This window comes from Podarcis muralis, chromosome 2, assembly GCF_964188315.1.
Source record: "Podarcis muralis chromosome 2, rPodMur119.hap1.1, whole genome shotgun sequence".
Taxonomy (NCBI): Eukaryota; Metazoa; Chordata; class Lepidosauria; order Squamata; family Lacertidae; genus Podarcis; species Podarcis muralis.
The window spans coordinates 72,351,378-72,370,332 of NC_135656.1; the positions used below are offsets into that span (position 1 = coordinate 72,351,378).

The 18,955-nt window shown below is 44.7% G+C and overlaps 2 protein-coding genes across 4 annotated transcripts in view; one reads left to right on the top strand and one right to left on the bottom strand.

Moving 5' to 3' along the window:
- Window positions 1-633: 633 nt before the first annotated feature.
- C2H3orf18 (chromosome 2 C3orf18 homolog) lies at window positions 634-11,548 on the bottom strand. The gene is made up of 5 exons (XM_028718691.2): window positions 11,424-11,548; window positions 7,984-8,379; window positions 7,177-7,202; window positions 6,688-6,817; window positions 634-4,500 (listed from the first exon to the last, which is right to left on the bottom strand). Exons 2-5 carry the CDS (start codon window positions 8,215-8,217, stop codon window positions 4,429-4,431), a joined length of 462 nt encoding a protein of 153 aa, XP_028574524.1. The 5' UTR covers window positions 8,218-8,379; window positions 11,424-11,548; the 3' UTR covers window positions 634-4,428.
- A 2,200-nt stretch (window positions 11,549-13,748) lies between these two features.
- The window catches only part of HEMK1 (HemK methyltransferase 1, mitochondrial release factors N(5)-glutamine), a 52,458-nt gene continuing 47,251 nt past the window's right edge, over window positions 13,749-18,955 (top strand). For 2 of the 3 annotated variants that reach the window (XR_013391946.1, XM_028718694.2), the window contains exons 1-3: window positions 13,750-13,874; window positions 15,759-16,235; window positions 18,065-18,156. Coding sequence is in view for 2 of the 3 variants with exons in the window: in XM_028718694.2 (XP_028574527.2) it covers window positions 15,984-16,235; window positions 18,065-18,156 (344 nt within the window). In the remaining variant the exon portion in view is untranslated. Of the gene's footprint in view, window positions 13,875-15,758; window positions 16,236-18,064; window positions 18,157-18,955 lie in introns of all 3 variants that reach the window. The other variant, XM_028718695.2, reaches the window with a different exon arrangement.

Sequence of the window (18,955 nt, forward strand, 5' to 3'; positions counted from 1 at the left end):
TCAGAATAAACATTTCTACAGACTCTCTCCCAAAGCAATAAAAGAACACTCAGGCCAAAATCCAAAACATATTTTCTGTAAGTCTGGGAGTTCAAATAAAAAATACCAGCCCCCAAAATGCATTGATTATGAATAGGGCATATAAAACAGGCAGGATTCCAAGGCCTTCCAAAATGTCCGAAGTAAGGTAGCCTTCTGGAGAGCAGCTGGTCAGGCGTTCCAGAGCCATGAAGCCACCACAGAAAAGACTCTCTTTCTTGTGTTTCCCCAAACCTTGCTGATCTAAGTAGTGGGGCAGGTTAGGAGATCTGCTGGTGTAGACCTTATAGCCAGCACTTTGAATTTGACTAAAAACATGCTTGCAACTAGTGCACCTCAAAATTTCCTCCAGATGGTTGGGGGGCCACCTTCCACCCCATCCTGGTGGGTCCCAAACAGAGCAAGAATTATCTCCCCTCCTATTAGCATACATCTCTGCTGAATCAAAAGTCCTCCCATAAGCGCAAGGACACCAAGTGTTTTTCACCCTATGAGTTTACTACCGAAAGCTGTCACATACCAGACAAAACATTGACAGCCATTTACCAAGCAATACTCTTCGGGATCAGCAAGCAGAGCAAGTAAAACACACGCTTGATTTCACATAAATATTTTAATAACGTCTCAAATACAGGAACATATTGCAATGGTTATCCTACATTACGCAGAGACTTCCAAGTACCATGTAAGAAAGGGCTATTGCATTCGAAGAATACGATGGTACACAAGCCTAACAAATACCTGCACTGCCCTTTCAGTGAAGCCATCAGCACTACATTACTGAAAGCCTTCCAGATGCAGGGCAGAAAGGAACTGGTAATAATATCCCATTTCCTTTCCAGAACCATTCATACTATATATAGCATGCCCTTCAGAAACAGCCTATGATCAAAGTGCACGCTTGTACCAAATATGCAGTAAGTTAATCACTCAGCCTCTATGTTTTCAAGTGCCTGAGAATTGCAAGGATTTCAGTTAATGGCACTTCATGGAGCATATTGTTGCCTTTGGAAACAAATTTCATTTTCCAGTCTTTTTTTATTTTATTTTTTTGCTTCAGTGATGAGAATGTGAAAGAGCCAATGCTGTCAGTGAGAAAAAGAAACCCAGCACTGCAAAGAACAGAGCAGCCTTTGCCAACCAGGTGCCCTCCAAATGTTTTGGGGATATACTGTCCTGGGTAGGTGAGCATTGTAGTCCAAAACTTATGGTTGGCAAAGGGTGGTGCACGACTTCTGAGTAGCAGCTGCTGCCTGCTAACGAACCACCTAATAATTCAGTGTTGGAGGCCTTACTGCCAACCTCCAATGCCTCAATATACTTCAATTTATAAGCTACAGCCTTATTGAATGCCATCAATGCCAGCCAGGGTTGCTGTCTTATAGATCTGGGTTGCAATGGAAATTGAAGTCACAGTGAAAGCTATCTGTGAATTGTAGATTCAGCTGAGCCCTTGGAATCTTTTGAGAGTCTTTCTTTCTTTCTTTCGAGTGTCAGGTAGGACTGGTGGAGGGAATTGTGTTACTGGTGTTTGTGTGAATACCCTCGGGAAATGATCATTGAATGAGAAAGTTTTCATGATCCGATGCGATTACATACACCCCAAAAGTGAAGAAGATACATAGGGAGTAGGGAGACTTAACACTGGCTGCAAAGTTCTAATTCATGGAGTTTGACACTATATACTCACGTCGCCAGTCATATGCATTATACACCTCTACACACACGTTTTACAGGTCTAAGAAAAGACCTGAGTGGCAAACTTGCATGCACAGGCTGGCAGTGGGGGGCACATTCAGTGACAACACATCAACAGTACCGCTCTGCATATATCAGACCACTTACTCGTCTGCATGACAGCAGAGCATCTCAAATCTATCATATGGATCCAGCTTTACATGATCACAACCTGCCTCTTGCATGAAACAAGTGTGCCAAGCAAAAAAATTCTATCAAGGGAGGAAAGAGAAACTGGGTTTAGAAGGTTAAAGGATTGGAATGAGGTTTCTCTGACGTTTTCCCCCCAGCTTCCCATTTTGTTCCCAATGGAAACCGAAGAAGGTGACGGAAGTGTGTTTCGAATGCTGAAACTCCCTTGGGAGCACAGAAGAGAACAGCCAGGATACTCTCATCCCCCACAAACACTTCAATATGAAATCCTACTAATACTGTGCCACGCTTTCTTTTGCCCTGATAATCAGAACACACATAAATAAGTAGTTTGTGGTTAGCTTCGGAACCTGCACTAAAGTGCATAGATGCCCACAAATGTCAATACTTGCACAGTGGCCCTTCTACGCTTCACTCCATCTCCCATCCAACCTGACCATTAGTCATGCTGGCTGGGGCTGATGGAGTCGTGGTCAAAAACATCTGGAGGGGTACAAGGAGCTATGATGCTGAACTGCACAGTGATCGTGGATAGCAGAAGGGTTTTTACCTGCCCACGCTTCGGCTTTTCTCTTTGTGCACTAATGACATCGTAGGGCACAACCAACCATCAACAGCAGGAGGGTCCAAACTAAGCTCTCCCATTATCCATCAAGAAACACTGTCCCTTTGATTGTACTTCGATTGTACTTTACTTCAATGCTTCTTGACTGATTTGTTACAGCAGTTTCGTGCAATGGCTATTTGGTTTGTCTCCTCGAACGTGGAGGTGGAAAGACAGGATAGGAATCTAATAAATACGTAAATATCAAGAGGGTTTCGGAAACAGGCATAGACATAATCAGACCACAAAGACTGACCTAACGCAGCTCCTGGCTGCTACTGCAAATTCCTGAGTATGTAAGCCACCACTGGGGATGAGAACAAAACTATCATATTCACAATTCTAAAAGAAAATTTCAGTGTTCCAAAATATCCCTGTTCAACCATAAGGAACCTGAGCTCCCAGCAAATACAGTGTGGGGCTTTACATCAGCATCACTATTGTTCCCTTGTGTTCTACATCAGCATTTGCCAGCCTGGTGCTTTGCAGATGTTTCACACTACAACTCCCATCAGCCCTCAGGCTGGCTGGGGCTGATGGGAGATGTAGTCCAAGACATATGGAGGGCATCTGATTGGAAAAGGCTGTTCCAGAGGAATGGTAATCCCCTCTCTTCCTTGGTCCTATGCTGAAAATAAGGGGGGGGGCAAAACAAAATCTGCATTCTACACCCCGAGCCCTTCGAGCATTCTATTTTTAGTCGAAAGCTGGGATATAAATTATCTTAATATATGTATAAATAAATAACAACATTCTCCTTCCCACCCTACCAGGGGTGTAAAATAAAACTGTGTTAACTTACATGTACTGAGGTTTGCCTGCATTGTAGGATTTATTCGATTTAGTAACTGTCACAAAATTTGGAATATCTTCAGCATGGAACACAGAGCCAGGTCAGAACAAGAACCTAATGTACAAAACTGTCCTGTGCCTTTTGCTTTTCTTGTAATGTTCTTGAATATTTTCAAAAGAATGCAAAAAGAACCTTGAATGCAGATCCTGTGGCAGACACAGATCAGGCTTTTAACAGTTCTGTATGGACATAAACCCATATCTGATTAAGTATATGCAAGAATATGCATGTGCACACAATACTCTTCCAAAAGCAACTGGTCTTCAGCTAAGGCTTACTGTCTTTGGCTGAAGAAGGATGGGATAAATCATCTCAAAATCCATGAGTTACATATTGCTGCTCCTATTTCTAAGACTCTCCCTTTAGTTAAGTGCTCATGAGAGGTAGCCCTTCTGATATGGGAGAGTCCCCAGCTTCTAGAAGCCACACTCTACAGCATCATCTTGCAAATGGTCCTCAAGGTGAGCTAGCTAGAGTACCTGCGCTGGAGAAATCTAATAGAAGGTCGCAAGGAAAATTCTGGACCTTGTGCTCATGCTTAAGGTCAGCCTCTTATGCGCATGAAACATGAGATGGGACAACCAGGTGCACATCATAATATAGGCTTGAGTCCAGATGACAGAGACAACTGCCCAGGCTTCCAGTGCCAGAAAGATACACCCACATATCTGAGAATGGGAGTCTATTGCATGGAGTGGATTAGGTTAACCTGCAAGATTCTGACGTTAGGATACTCTGACAACAACCCAATGGAGGAAGGCCTTAGAAATTGATGCTCTTGTTCCTAACTCTAGCCTGTCACGATGCATGTTCTTATCAATTTATCTCAAATAACCTTGCACTTTTCAGCACACACAGCTTGGTATTGACATTACCAATCAAGCTCTGAGTGAAGTAGCTTCTTGATGGCAACAGATTCCCAGCAGGCTTCACATTGGTTCCTGGCACCTTCTCCCCCAGCTGGAATCAATGGTCACTGTCCGTGGCAAGTTGCTAGCTGGCTGGTGTCACCCTCCTGCCTCTCGGACTGAGGAAGCACTGCTCATGCATTGATGGCGTTTGCAACATCTGTGAACACAAGGCGACTAGGTCTCTGGAGCACCCCTTGATTTGTCTGTAACAAAAAAAGAAATTGGAGACGGTGGTGGAAACAGATTTAAGAAGGAATTTGTGTGTACTTTACCCTCATCTGCTTCTCTGGGACCTGTAAAATGTTGCCCTCATAGGCAATCCTATGACAGAAGTAATAGTGAGCCAGATTCTTAAAGGTCCATGTATCGTAAAAGTAAACGCACAACTAATCTCTTGCTCTCTGGTGGCCTGGGTGGCAGGAAGTGGTTGTCCACAAACAAATGTTGTTAGGGGAAGAAAAATGCCAGGTGTGCAGGGAGGGAGAAATGAAGCAAAAATTGAATGCAGGTGTTGCAACTGCTACTGTCATGGCCCTGGACTTGGAATAGGGAGGAAATCACACTAGGAGAGGCCCCTGCAGTACCCGCCTCGCTGGAGTGTTGTCAGGAAGGGGACCCAAGGAGCTGGCACTGCCAGGTGGGTAAGGAGGTAGCCTTACCCTCCTCTGACTTTTCAGAACCCCCACTTGGTGGCACCCAATCACTACCACCCTATAGCCAGGGGCAGCTCCATCTGCTCACTTCTAAGCCATCTGCTATTTCTAAGCATGTTCCACTTTGGCTTAAAATCCCGCTAAACTGCCTCAAAAGCTGTTTGTTTTTTTTTATTTATTTATAATATCGCAGAACAGATTTCATCACGCTGAACCAGTAGCTCGTAATCTCCTTAGTTATCAATGTGAACGTGAACAGGTTCTTTGCTGGCATGAGCTTGTCGCTCTGATCACGAGCCAAGATAAGTTTCTCAAAGCTACCAGGATTTCTCTACTGATCTATTACAGGATAGGTTCAGGTACAAGAGAAGGGTCTACTCTATTCCATTCCCGCCACCTGCACAGAAACATACCGGATCTTCCTGTTCCTGCTGGCTAAGCTTTTAGAGAAAATGTGAAGAGAAAACAAACATACATTGTGAGATCAGCTAATGCTTCTCCTTTCCTCTCCTTCTTTATGGAACCCATGGCTCAGTTCTGGAACTTGTTTCTATGCAAAAGCTTAATTCGAAGCATGCAGCAATAGTAAAGATTTCTTCTGAGCATTTGTGAAGCGTTTCTCCCTCATCACTTTTTAACACAACATTATTTTTACAGAATTCTGAGAGTTGCAGCCAATATAGATTCCACTCTATATCATCTTGACTTCAATAAATGCTTTACATTAAATGAAGGCGGAAGGTAGGTCGGGATCTAATGGATGATTGCTGGCTATTTGCAGTAGATTAGCAAGGTTTTAGTATTCTCAAGGGTGAAACAGCAGCAACAACAACAAAAACTCTTTACTCCCACAAATTATGTTGCTGCAAAGTATTTTTTTATGGGGGGGAGGGGAACCAGGCATGTATTTTTGAGTGAAAGAACTTGCAAGTTTGGTGCTGGTGCTGATTGCAAATTCCTGGGCTGAGCATATGCTAAGAGGCATCCAGCCGGCCTGAGTTACTATTTTACACCCAACTGTCATTGGGGAACCTCAGAGTGCTGGTAAACACACACACACACACACACACACACCAAAGGAGATCCTGCAGGCCTGGTCACCCCTGCTTTACATGCATGAGATGCCAGGTTCAATCCCAGAAACTCTACTTAAAGAACTTATGTCTGAAGAATTGTATCTTAAGCCTTGGAGAGCCACTGCCAGGCAAGAGTAGGCAATACTGGGTTATGTGGACCAATGGTCTGATGCAGTATAAAAGCAGTTTCACACATTTAGGACAAGGATTATAGGGCCATTACAACTGCCATCTAAACAGTTCAGCTGAACAAATGAATCTTCCAGGTGTCTCCTGCATTCAGGTTCCACTCACTTCATTTAATTAGCATTAGAGGTTGCAATCCTTTGTGCACTTACTAAAAGCAGCTCCCATTGAAATCAGAAAGTTGTGTGTCTGCGCGCGCACACACATATTGTTGCAATAACTTCAGCTAATCCTTTATAATCACTTACAGAAACCTTTTAATTTTGGCACTAAAATTGATCACAAATTCCAATCGCATATATGTACTTTGAAAAAGGGGGAAAGAGTCATGGCTTCAGAAGGAAAAGCAGCACAGAAAATCTTCTTCTAACCTGATGTGGGTCTAGCCTGGAGCCATGCAAGCAGAGATGATCACAATACCCCTTTAAGATACCAAACTATCAACGCCTTGGTCGGGGGCGGGAGGGAGGATTACCTTATTCTGTGAAGCCTGCAAAGAAGCAGCGTCTCTGCCATGCTCCAACAGCTCTTGTTCCAGCTCATCCTGTTCTTCTGCAGGATCAAAGTTGTACATGGGCATGAGCTGATGTCGCAGCTTCTCTAGTCTACGGAGAGGAAACGGACAGTGAAAATTCCACCACTGTGAAGTTATCCGACTGCGCAGGAACATCAACGTTCCAGTTTTTGCTCAGCAACCGTTTAGAATTTAAGTACTCTGAGCAGGGACCACATCACCAAAGTTGCATTTAGGCTGAAATCCTATACGTATGTACTTGGGAGAAAAATCTCATTGAACTCAATGGGACTTATTTCTGAGGAGGCATGTATAAGATTGCTTTAATGGTACAATCTTTGGCTTGGTTCAGTCTCTGCTGCCTAAGTGCAGAGGTTATTACAGGAGATTTTCAAATACAGAAACAATCAGTCTCTAAAAATTGCTTTACCAACAGCAAGGAGCACTTACCGTTTTCTCTTCCTGATATATAAAACCTAGAAAAGCAGAAAGTTGTTGTAAGTACTGGAGAAACCTTTTCACACCAATTCCTAGGAAAAACAAGTACTGTATACACTTTGGCATGCAAAATTACATTGAGTGCAATGGGGCTTACTTCTAGGAAAGCAGGTGTAGGATTGGGGCATTTGTGTACACGAATGCACACTAGGAAGAACTATTTGGAAACCCAGTTAACTCAGTAACCAAGAGAGCAATCCTAGACATGCATAATCAGAAGGAAACCTCACTCCCAAATAAGCCCATATTGGATTGCAGCTTAATTTACAGTGCAACCCTTGGAAGCAAGTCACACTGTGTTCAACTACCTTACTCTCAGGAAAATATGAATGGGATTGCAACCTTGGGCTGCAACCCTATACACATGCTTACCTTGGAGCAAGCCCCATTAAGCGCAACATGACTTACTTCTGGGTAGACATGCACTGGCTTGGACTTCATCTCTGAAGCCAATGCTATAGCTAGAATTAATAATTATTCCCTTTTCCTAGGAAATGGCAGTTCTGTGCTTTTGGAGAGAAGGGGTGTCTTGGGATCTCCAACAGAGGATTTTAAACACCCAAATGAGAAAATAATTCCCAGGGTCCTTCGGTGAAAAGTCATGCCATTTAAACTGATGCATGATCAAGGTAGACTGGCACCCAAGGACTGGCCCAGTCTTAGGCATTTTTGTACCCTACTTGAAATATTATAGTGGAGCTCCTGAACTAAGCAATCTGCAGCCCTCCCATAGGAACCACATGGTAGACACTGTCTTACCATAGCAACAGCCAACCCAATCACAGTGATGATGCCGAAGGACAGCAGCATGGTCCCCATGCCAGAACCATTGCCAGCCACATCTGGAATTTTGGTGCTGTTAAAGCTGCTGGTTTCAGGAGTCAGCGTAGCAGTTTCTGATCCAGCACCGTCAACAGTCATCCCATGGTCTGGCTCGGAAGTGGGAGTGCCACTGTGGTACAAAGTGTTCGCAGTGGATGTGCTATAATTCATTTTGGGCCAGAGCTTTTGGTTGTCTTCTCCTTGATTGATGCCTTGAACAACCAAGTTCTTACTTTTCTGCTGCAAAGTGCATTTCCTTGCCTCTTCAGTCAAGAAGCCTGATGGGAAAGCTCTTTCCTTGCATTTTCTTCCGTTGCTCCTATTGGCTAATCTCTAGCAATAGAGGGGAAAGGATAAATCAGTCGTTACCTCCCAAGGTATCCTTACAGCAACCCTATAAACTAGACTGGTATTCTTAGGACCATATTATAGATGAAGAGCTGAGGAGGGAGAGCTGCTTAAGACCAGCCCAGTTCATTCATGGCTGAGCTGAAATCTGAAGCAAACTCTTAACCACTTTCCAACACTAATACTGCAATCCTAGGCACATCTCCCCAGAAACTAGTCTCAATTGATCCCTTTTTTAATTTGAACATTCTGTTTTGTTAGAAAGGCTATACTTTAGTTACGCAGCTCAAGCCTTCTGGATGGTGGCATGTGCCATAAACATAGATGTGAGTCAATAAAGTAGAAATAAGTTTAGCTGAGTATCACGTAACTCACCAGCTGGCCAGGTGACCTTCTGGAATCTCACATGGCCTAGTCAGCTGGCCTACAGAAGTATCATGTGAGTGGACTTGGGTGTGGTCAAGCAACAAGGGCACAGTACTTGAGGTGCCTTCAAGGCAAGACTCAATAGCAATATCCCATGCCTGTTATTAATGCTTACTATTGCACTTTTGGCAATGAAACTTAGTTACCAACAGATCAGTTCTCCTGAATTGAATCAAGTCATTTAAACATATTCTCACTATAACAATGTCCTGTGACGCTAAGTTCGAAAAACAAACTACACGCATGCATTGTGTGAAGCACTTCCTTTTGTTGCCAAGTTAGTTTTAATGAAAGAGCATGAATTCTTCAATTTTAAGATAATGACTGTACAACCCTAGGCATCTTCACTCAGATGCAAGTCTCACTGAGTTCAATGGCATCTTCTCCCAACAGGAGGTAGTGGGCATAAGACTGCAGTTATATTTTATCCCTGGGCACTCCATACTATTTGTTACTACATTTTTTTTTAATGCCATTGAAATGCCTTTTCCCCCCCTGTGCTAAAAGTTCCTAATGATTAAGCCTTTCTTCTCTTCCAACTCCTAGAATGCACTTGCCCCCTTTTTTACATTTCCTCTTCCTGCCACACCATGCTTTTCTTTTAAATGAGAAAACTAGAAACTCACCCTGCACATATATGCCAGCATTCAGGTGCTATGCATGTTTATTCAGCAGTCCCACTGTGTTCAGTTGGACTTACTCTCTCGTAAATGTGCAGCGCATTGCAGCAGACTCAGTTTTATTTTAACCCTTGAGGGTTGTTGTTTTTAACCAGACACTATTTTTGCCTTAATATTGCTACAGCTGAGTTGTCATCAGAGCTGACATTTTCAAAGAACTTTCGACCATGACCACAACATCCCATCCCTAAGCAGCCCAAACCACTTTGAACCTCACCCATCAAAGTTCATATGTGGTTAAGACTCTTTCCCCATCACGTCAGGTGTCCTTCTTTCCCCAGGAGAGGAGCATGCTCATGAGAATGAAGGAAACCAGGAAAGAACATTGGGACACTTTTTTATATAGAAGTCTATTTTCTATTTTTCTAAGCCCCTTCATGGATCACTGCCTTGCCGTGGCAAAGGGGCTTGAACAACTCAGAGAAGCTATGAGCTATGCCATGCAGGGCCACCCAAGATGAACAGGTCATAGTGGAGAGTTTTGACCAAACGTGATCCACCTGGAGCAGGAACTGGCAAGCCACTCCAGTATCCCTGCCAAGAAAACCTCATGGACAAAGACAACAGGCACAAGCTGGATTTCGAAGGGGCAGAGGAACCAGAGACCAAATTGCAAACGTGCGCTGGATTATGGAGAAAGCTAGAGAGTTCCAGAAAGACATCTACTTCTGTTTCATTGACTATGCAAAAGCCTTTGACTGTGTCGACCACAGCAAACTATGGCAAGTTCTTAAAGAAATGGGAGTGCCTGATCGCCTCATCTGTCTCCTCAGAAATCTCTATGTGGGACAAGAAGCTACAGTTAGAACTGGATATGGAACAACTGATTGGTTCAAAATTGGCAAAGGAGTACGACAAGGCTGTATATTGTCTCCCTGCTTATTTAACTTATATGCAGAATTCATCATGCGAAAGGCTGGACTGGATGAATCCCAAACCGGAATTAAGATCGCCGGAAGAAATATCAACAACCTCAGATATGCAACATGCAAATAGATTTTAATTTCCCAAGATTGATTATCATTGTTATAAAAGACCAGCCTGGGTTTTTTGGGTGGAGGTGGGTAGGGAGCTATTTACCCCTATTCCCAAAGGCCCTGTTGAACCTGAAGAAGAATTGCCCGCTTGGCTGGGGCCTTGCATGGAAGTGCGTTTAAGCACTGAGAGAGAAAGAGAGAGAGTCAAAGAGAAACTTTGTCCGGGCAGAGCTCTGCTTATTGCAAGGGATGAGTCGGTTCCCAGCCACTTCTGAACTAAATCCAGCTCCCCGTCCCACTTCCCCAATTCCCAACGTGACAGACCAGGACAGCGAAAGGAAGCCTTCCAGGGAAAGGTACAACACATGATGGATGTCAGGGAACCGAGAATGATTTTGGTGTTTTTTTCCCTGGGGTGGCTGGCTGGCCTGGCGCTCCTCCCGACCGCCTCCACCCACCTCCGTGGCCTGCTTAAGAGGTCAGCGCCGTCCTCGCTCCTTGCCGGGCGCGCGTGGCCGGGCCGGGCCCCGTTAGCAGCAGCCTAAACAAAACCATGATGATGACACCAGCACTTACGGAGGCGATCGCCGGGCAAGGAGGACCCGGGTCCCTTGCAAGTCCCGGAGACGTTGACCTGCTCGGGTTGGGAATGCAGCCCCCCGCCCAGCCCAGGATCGCGGGGGCTAGAGAGGGAGGGAGACGTTAGGCCCCCCCCGCCCCCTTCTTTTGACACTCTGGCGGAGCCCCGTCTGCAACTTGTGAGAGTGGCCCTGGCGAGGAGGGCAAAGAGACGAGGACCAGCCAGGGGCGCTTGTGCTGGACGTGGAAGACTCTTGCCTCCCTCTCCGCTTCCCATGCAATGGCCGCCTAGGCTGGGGACCTCAGCACATCGCTCTGGTTGCTGGGAGATTGGGTGCTCCGGGGGCTTTGCTGCTATTCGGATTACCTGCACAGGAAAGCAGGAGCTGCTGCTGCTGCCATGGTCTTACTTGCCATTGTTTTTCCCGAGATGCTGGGTGAAGCCCTTCCTCCCTCCCTCCTGTCACCGGCCCTCTGGATGCTCCGCTTTGATCTCCCCTTCTCCCTGGGATTGGCCAGTAGAGGACAGCGCTGTGGCTCGGGATTGGCCGGCCGGGATGTCACTCACAGCGGGGAGATGCCACCGCGAAGAGATGGGCTGCAGTGCGAGCCCTGGAGATGAACGGCGAGAAGCTTGGATCCGGGCGCGTCTCGCGGTCGGCCGAGGGAAGCTCGCGTGCCCGGCAGGGCGATGGAGCAGGCGCTTAAGCCGGTGAAAAAACTACTAGGGTTTTTCTTCTCGGCAGCTGCCCCTTATCGCAAATCCATCGTCTAGTGAAAAGTGGTCCTCGACTAGTCAGACTGCCTACTCAGCAGGACTGTATTTTACCGCCTTCGCGCCTCCAAACCCATCCTCGAATTCCCTAACAATAAAGCAATGAAGAAAACGCGTATGTGTGGAATTGGGGGCGGCGGGCGGGTTCTTTAATGTGTGCAACAATACATTTGCTGTTGTTTTAACTACCTTTGAGAGGTGAGTGCTCTGCCCATGCTCAGAGGCTCCATCTCATGATTCTTACAGTTGTCTCTTGCAAGACATCAAATGCTTCCTCCCCACCCAAAACGCAGCACTCATTGTTGTCTGAACCCCTCTGCTGGATCTGCGCTTCCACTCAGCATGCATGTAGTCCATTATCAAAACTACTTCAGTTATTTATTTATTGACAAACCTCTACCTTTGAGACCCCAATGAGGGTGACGAGAAAGTGGCTTGAGGCCCAGTTCAGTTAGCAAATTGATGTTACTAACCTGCATTTGTTTTTCTAGATATTTTTATGAAAACCAGTATGTGATTATTATTAGTAGTATTATGAAATTGTTAACAGTTCTCAAATTAAATCTACTTAGGACAGAATATCAAAGAAAAAGTGCTCTCTCAAGCTCACATTCCCAGCATGTTTGCAGATATCTACGCTGGTCATGTCCACAGAATGGAAGATGACAGGATCCCAAAGGATCCCCTACAGGGAGCTGGCTTCAGGCATCAGGCCTGCTGGCAGACCAACTCTGGATTACAAAGATGTATGCAAATGTGACATGAAGACTAGCAACATCAACCCTGCCATTTGGGAATCCCTGCAGTACCTGGAAACAGTCAGGTTGTGAATCCACAGCAGTGGCCAAAGGGGAATGACCACTGGGAGGAGCGCAGAGAGAAGAAACACCATGATGCATCTGTAGCAGCACAACCTGACACCTTCATCTGCCCCAGCTACAATATATATAACTATCTCCTGTATTGGTCTCTACAGCCACAGCAGGCACTGTAACCTTACAACAGTTTGACTTCACTCACAAAGGCACACTCTATCAGGGTTGGAGTCAGACACAGGTCAGCAATAAAGGAAGCAGATCTCCATTATCTCTTTATTCAAGGAATACATGGAGCAGTTGCCAGGCCTCTCTAAGGCTCTTCCCCAGCAGTCTCAAATTGCGTGTGTATACCTCTGGTCTCTGTCCTTCCCTCCTCATTATTCTGCTTGTTCTGGGAGATGGGGGAGGAGGGCAGGGGAGCTTGTTGAAGCAGGACAGGAAGATTCCTGGGATTCTTCAGCAGCCTCCTGACTCCCCTCCTCTGCTTCAGCTGCGGAATCTGAACTACTCTCTGGCACAGGCTCTCCCTGCTCACTAAACCTTGTTGCCCCTTTGGCATTCGGCACCTCCTCCCAATCTTCTCCCTTTGTCCTCTCCTCAGCGTCCCACCACTGATCTCCTGGCTCTGAGCCTTCCGCCTCCTGGGCTCCCCTTGGGGGTTCCCTGGCGGATGCCTCCCCCTACTCCTCTTCCTCCAGCCAGTCCCTGACACACTCCTCCATTGTCTCCAGAAAGAGACAGATGCTAAGAGACAACAGCAGAACAGCACCTGTGTGCAATCTCATAGCAGTTGTTTGGAAAGAAGCCCCAGGAACACAGTCAGGCTCCCCAGCCCCCGTTCTAAATTTAAGTCTTAAATCCTAAGAAACACTGAACACTGCAGGACTTCCTTCCAAGTAAACTTGCAAGCAAGACTCTATTTCTCTCTTTCGTGCACAGTTTTCTGCCGCAGCCACTCCTGTAGAACTGCTGCAATGGGCTAAAGCTTCCATGCGGGGTCCCCCTTGACTCGTTCGCTCTGCCTTTTACGGAAAATTGACGCTTTGAGGCTTTCCCTTTCGGGCGGAACTGTACGCCGCCGTCGCTGTTAGCGAGTAAGGCCGTGTTGCTTGCGGCCCCAAACGGAAGTGCGTTGCTTGCCAGTCTCGTAATTTGCTTAAGAGTCTCGCCTCCTGCTCTTGGGAAAGAAGCGCGGTAGTTGCATTGGTGCTTTGTCAATTTGCAGGTAAAAAAAGGAACAAAATATCTCATTGCCGCCACATTTTGGTATAATTTTTTTTGTACGCGTCCATGAAAGCCTTCCGTAAGGCTCCTCACTTGGAAGGAAGGACCTGCGAATTGGTCTCCCTCCTTCTCCCCGTCTTTAAATAGGACACCGTTCTTAAGCCAAGCTTCGTTCCCGCGCTTTATTCAGAATTTCTCTCTGACTTCATCTATCTGCTGTTCAGCTGCATTGATCGGGCGGCGGAAACGGCTCTGTGAAGGTTTAGCTCAAAATGGTTTAGCCTTCTACCACCCAACGAATAATGTATTTTAAACTGCAGTCGTTTGCAGCGTAAGGTTTGCACACTAACCTAGAAGTAAATCCCGTTAAACTCATGTGCAGGCATGTGTAGGTGTGCACTACTGGGCTTGGAATACTAGTTCCTATTTCTCCTGTTGATTGTATGTGACACTCTCACTGCTCACAGAGGATAGTATCTTCACAGCAGAAGGTGATGGAGGCAGGTATTGTTGCCAGAGGCATTTGTGCTTATTCCACTATCATCTATGTGTACAAGTTCCTGTCGTTGCTACCTGTTTGATCAGAAATGACACCAGAACAAAATAAGTGTGTGTGTGTTACAGGAAACAACTACTTTCAACTATTTCAGACTATTTTGTCAACTCTCATTGTCTGTGGCTACTTTCTGATTATTTGGAGAAAGGGGATAACATTCTGATCTGCTTGGATCATGACAGGAAGACATTTTTAAAAATGCAAAATAGGATCCATGTGGCACAGATAACTTTTATATGCTTTATTATAGAGGAGCCTTGGCACTTTTTGTCCGCACCTCCCATTCTATATTCCTATGCTTTGTTGCCTGCGTCAGCTGTCCATTATAATTTTTTTCACATGTGGGCAATTTGTGAACTGGTCAAGCATGAATTAAAAAAAAAAAGGTGTTGAACTTTTTGAATAAAGCAATATTTTACAGTCTAATCAGTCTAAAGCTGGCTAAATATCGGTCCTACTACTGCAGATGGTTGGAACCCACACCTCACTTAGATTCATTTTCTTGTGCCTAATCTCCTATGTAAATATATTTGGGATGAATGTCCCAGGCCACAGATCACAGAAGGCACTGTTAAAAGGAAATCCGCATGTAGTCAAGACAATCACACACAACAAACATACTCTGCATAACTGTGTTGGGAAGCCATAATTGACAATATCACCATTGCATCATGTATATAGCTGGGATTAGCAGAAGAAAGATCCAGACCTACTGGTAGCTCTCTGAATTATTTGAGAAGCCACAAAGGACGTAGTTGTATATTGTGAGTTCCATTCCGTTCTGCTACTCAAAACAAATTCCTGGGCTCAGAGTTCTTTCATTCTAAGTCTTTTGTGCTAAGCTCCAGTTGGTATATCTCAGAGTTCAAGTAAAAAACAAACCAGATCCCACAAGCTTATAGTCTGTGTACCCTTGGTGTATAGTATATGTGTGACAAACAACGTGTGTAGGAATTATGTAACACCTGAACAAGAGCCCTTGTAGTTTGCATTCAGTCCCCCCAGTGGTCAATAAGATGCCCTTTGGAAACCCACAAACAGGACATGAGCATACTAGCACCCTCCTGATTGTGAACTAGCCTGTAGCTTGAGTGTTGGTGAAAAGCAAATCTGGGCAGCTTCAGTACTGCTTAATTTTATTCAAATGTGGTTAGAATCACAATTATGGAAAGTGAAATGCATTATGCCTTCTTCATTTTCATGTGTCATATGAGTTCATCATTTATGCTGTGTTTATAATGACCTCTTTAAAAATTTCTTCAGCCTAAATTGTAAGTGAGCTTATCCTGAATTTGAGATGATTTCCTTTGGTTGTCTCTTTTTCTCTAGGTTACTACTGGATGAATGAATCACCTGTGTGCTCTGCAAGGACAAGAGGACACATGGAATCTCCTGTTGACATTCTGCTGTATAAGCACTGATGAGACTGGAGTGTCCTGTGTTGATATATTTTCTGAAACCAGACTGCTGGTGTTAGAGACTTGTGACGGACTTTGGTGGCCTATAGAAAGTTGAGCCTGTTCTCATTCTTGGAAACCATAACCTTCTGGAGCCATGAAAGTTCTTACTAGCTCTTTGTACAGGAAGCTTTTGAGTTTGTTTCCTCATTTTGGGAAGAGTCCTGCCAAAGGCTCCAATCTAAATCCCTGTCACAGACTGCTAAGAAAGTATTTCTGTTATAAGGCAGGTGTGGTTACAGCTGCTGACCTGGTCAACTACTGGCAAGGCGTGTTTGAAGTGAATGAGATCCCCGAAGCACAGGCATCTTCCGAATATATTGTTTCTCATGTCCTGGGAGCAAAAACAGTTAAGTGATGTGGGTAAAATAGTGGTTGTCTGTGCAGAGCACCAAAATGAATGTTGGAAGATCTGCCTCATGTCTGATTCACTAGCCAGCAATTCTGCGCTCTAATATATCACAAGCTTTTCCAATGAAGTAAATAGTGCTTCTTGTAGACAGAGAGGCTAAGCCTTGACCTCCTTTTAAATAACTTTGCTCTGCTGTGATCAAGGTTCACCAAACACATCGGCTGTTTGCAGTAGCATCCAAGTACAGTTTATCCTGTTTACATCATTGATGCTTTTTCTGGATTGCTATTTATATCTGTTTGTAATGGCTAAATAATTGCTTAAACAGTTCCACAACTGGAAATAAGTTGTACCACTGTGGATGTTTGGCAGCATGCTATTTGGTCAAAATGTCTGACATTTAAGTTTGCCCCAGTTTTCATAAGCCCATAATTTTTGGTTTGAAGTACTGCAGGGGACTTAGATTTTTTACTGCTATGCCATCAGAAAGAGAGAGACTGCTCAGAAGACTTTTTACAAGACTGGTAAATGAGCCCACAAAGTTACTAGCCAGCAAAAAAGAGAGAGAAAGAAACGAATGAATAATTAACTTATTAAGCATCCAATAAACAATAGCTAATGTTTCTAGCTTAATAAGAGATTAGTAGCCTGCATTTCCTTGGTGGAAATCCTCTGTGGTCAGCATGGAAATGCAGGCTAGTAGCCTCCTAGTCTAGTGTATAAACTTGCCTTCCATTAAGTGAACTAAAAAAGTAGGGATGGAACATTTAGTTCATTCTGTACCAGCCCGCTTGGTTTCCGTGCTAGTCTTGGTGGAAGGGTCTTTCCTTTCTGCATGGCAAGGCAGAATGGTGGAAGGAAATCACAACACTCTACCCCTCAGCCACCATCCTTGTTAACTTCTGTGCTGGCTACTTAGGACAGGAAGCCTAAAAAACCATCCTCTACAGACCAACTGCTCCTCTGCATAGCTACAGTTGTTAAATGCGAGGCTGCTTCTTTAAAAGGGACAAAATCATGTAGAATGGGCCTATCAACAGCTTTTGGTCATAATAGCTATTAGGAACCTTTGTTCATGAGGCAGTATGCCAGTGAATGGTTGTTGGACTATTTCCTTCATTCCCTGCTTGTTGGTTTTCCAGATTAATCAAGTTTAGTGGATTCTGTGGTGTTCCAGAGGTTGATGGATTTCAGCTCTCTTTAGGCCCAGCATGGCCAATGGTCAGGGAAGATGGGAGTTGTAGTCTAGCAATGCGGGTGGCACTGTGGGTTAAACCACAGAGCCTAGGGCTTCCCAATCAGAAGGTCGGCAATTTGAATCCCTGCAATGGGGTGATCTCCCGTTGCTCGGTTCCTGCTCCTGCCAACCTAGCAGTTCAAAAGCACATCAAAGTGCAAGTAGATAAATAGGTACCGCTCCAGCGGGAAGGTAAACGGTGTTTCTGTGCGCTGCTCTGGTTCGCCAGAAGCAGCTTAGTCATGCTGGCCACATGACCCGGAAGCTGTACGCCGGCTCCCTTGGCCAGTAAAGCAAGATGAGCGCCGCAACCCCAGAGTTGTTCGCTACTGGACCTAATGGTCAGGGGTCCCTTTACCTTTAACGTCCGGAGAGCCGCAAGTTCTCCACCCCAAATCTAATTGTTCATTGGGAAACAGAATGCTGTTTTAGGTAGACCTTTGGTCTCACCCAGCAGAGCTCTTATCACAGTACAATGGAGAGGTTAGGTGGGCTGACCATCGAGAGAAGCATTTAACCCTCCTGGGTGCTGAGTTCAGTTTTGTGGGCTACCAGAATTTAGTCTAAATGCCTGTAAATAACTTTTCAGTTCCAGAGCTTGAATGCCAGCAGCATCTCTACTCCCCTCTCCGCAAAGCAACAAGAACGGATCCAGCAGCTATGTGCAAAACGGCTACAAAGGTGGGTACTTAACGCTGATTTGTTTCACTTTCTCAAGGACTTGCAGAAAAAAACTGTTCTATTAGGATGCCTGTGGAATGTCAGACAGCTAAAGTAGTTTTAAAATGAAGACAGGGGTCAAGTCCTGTCTTCAAGGTTAGAAGGATATGTTTAAATTCATTCCTTTTAATGGGAATGGACCTCAATTTAGCTTAGAAATATGCACCCTTACATATTACTTAGTAATAAAAAAAAATGCAAGACGAACCAGTAGGTACTAGTGCTAGAAGTAGCTGCTGAGCTATCGCTACCACTCTGCAGTATAGTAGCAAACATTTAGCCGTCCATTTAGCACTTTAATAAATCATGAGCAAATCCCTTTTTAAATCCATAGGGCCTTTGCAAGAACTGAGCCAGCAGAGAGGTGCAAGTAACAAGCTGGACTGCTAGGCTTACATAATGCCATTCAACAATTAAGTGGCCTTAAATAATTTAAATAAATGAGGCATTTCCAGCAAAGAGATGTCCAGGGTAGATGGAGAATATTTAAGGCTTGGATCGCTGAAGTGTGTTCATCTATGGTGGCTGAATCAGTTCTGTAGATTTCTTAGCACCCATAATGACAATTTTGCATGCATTTTAAAGCCACAATTTCTTAAATTATTTGTGAGTTTAGAACAATTAGGGTTAAGAAAATGACAGTACAGTATTGGATCTCATTGTCTTGGATAGTGAATCGAATTGCCCACTGTCTCTTTGGTTCTGATTTTATAGCAATCTGCATACTAATTAATCCTCCTGTTGAAACAAATAAGCTGTT

Bases quoted from the DNA above. Each gene is read 5' to 3' on its own strand.
- C2H3orf18 (XM_028718691.2), bottom strand. From the start codon at position 8,217: ATGAATTATAGCACATCCACTGCGAACACTTTGTACCACAGTGGCACT. The intron at 6,818-7,176 runs GTAAGTGCTCCT...TCCTCTCCGTAG, and splicing joins TATATCAGGAAGAGAAAACG to ACTAGAGAAGCTGCGACATC. The intron at 4,501-6,687 runs GTAATCCTCCCT...TTTTTGTTACAG, and splicing joins TGCAGGCTTCACAGAATAAG to ACAAATCAAGGGGTGCTCCA.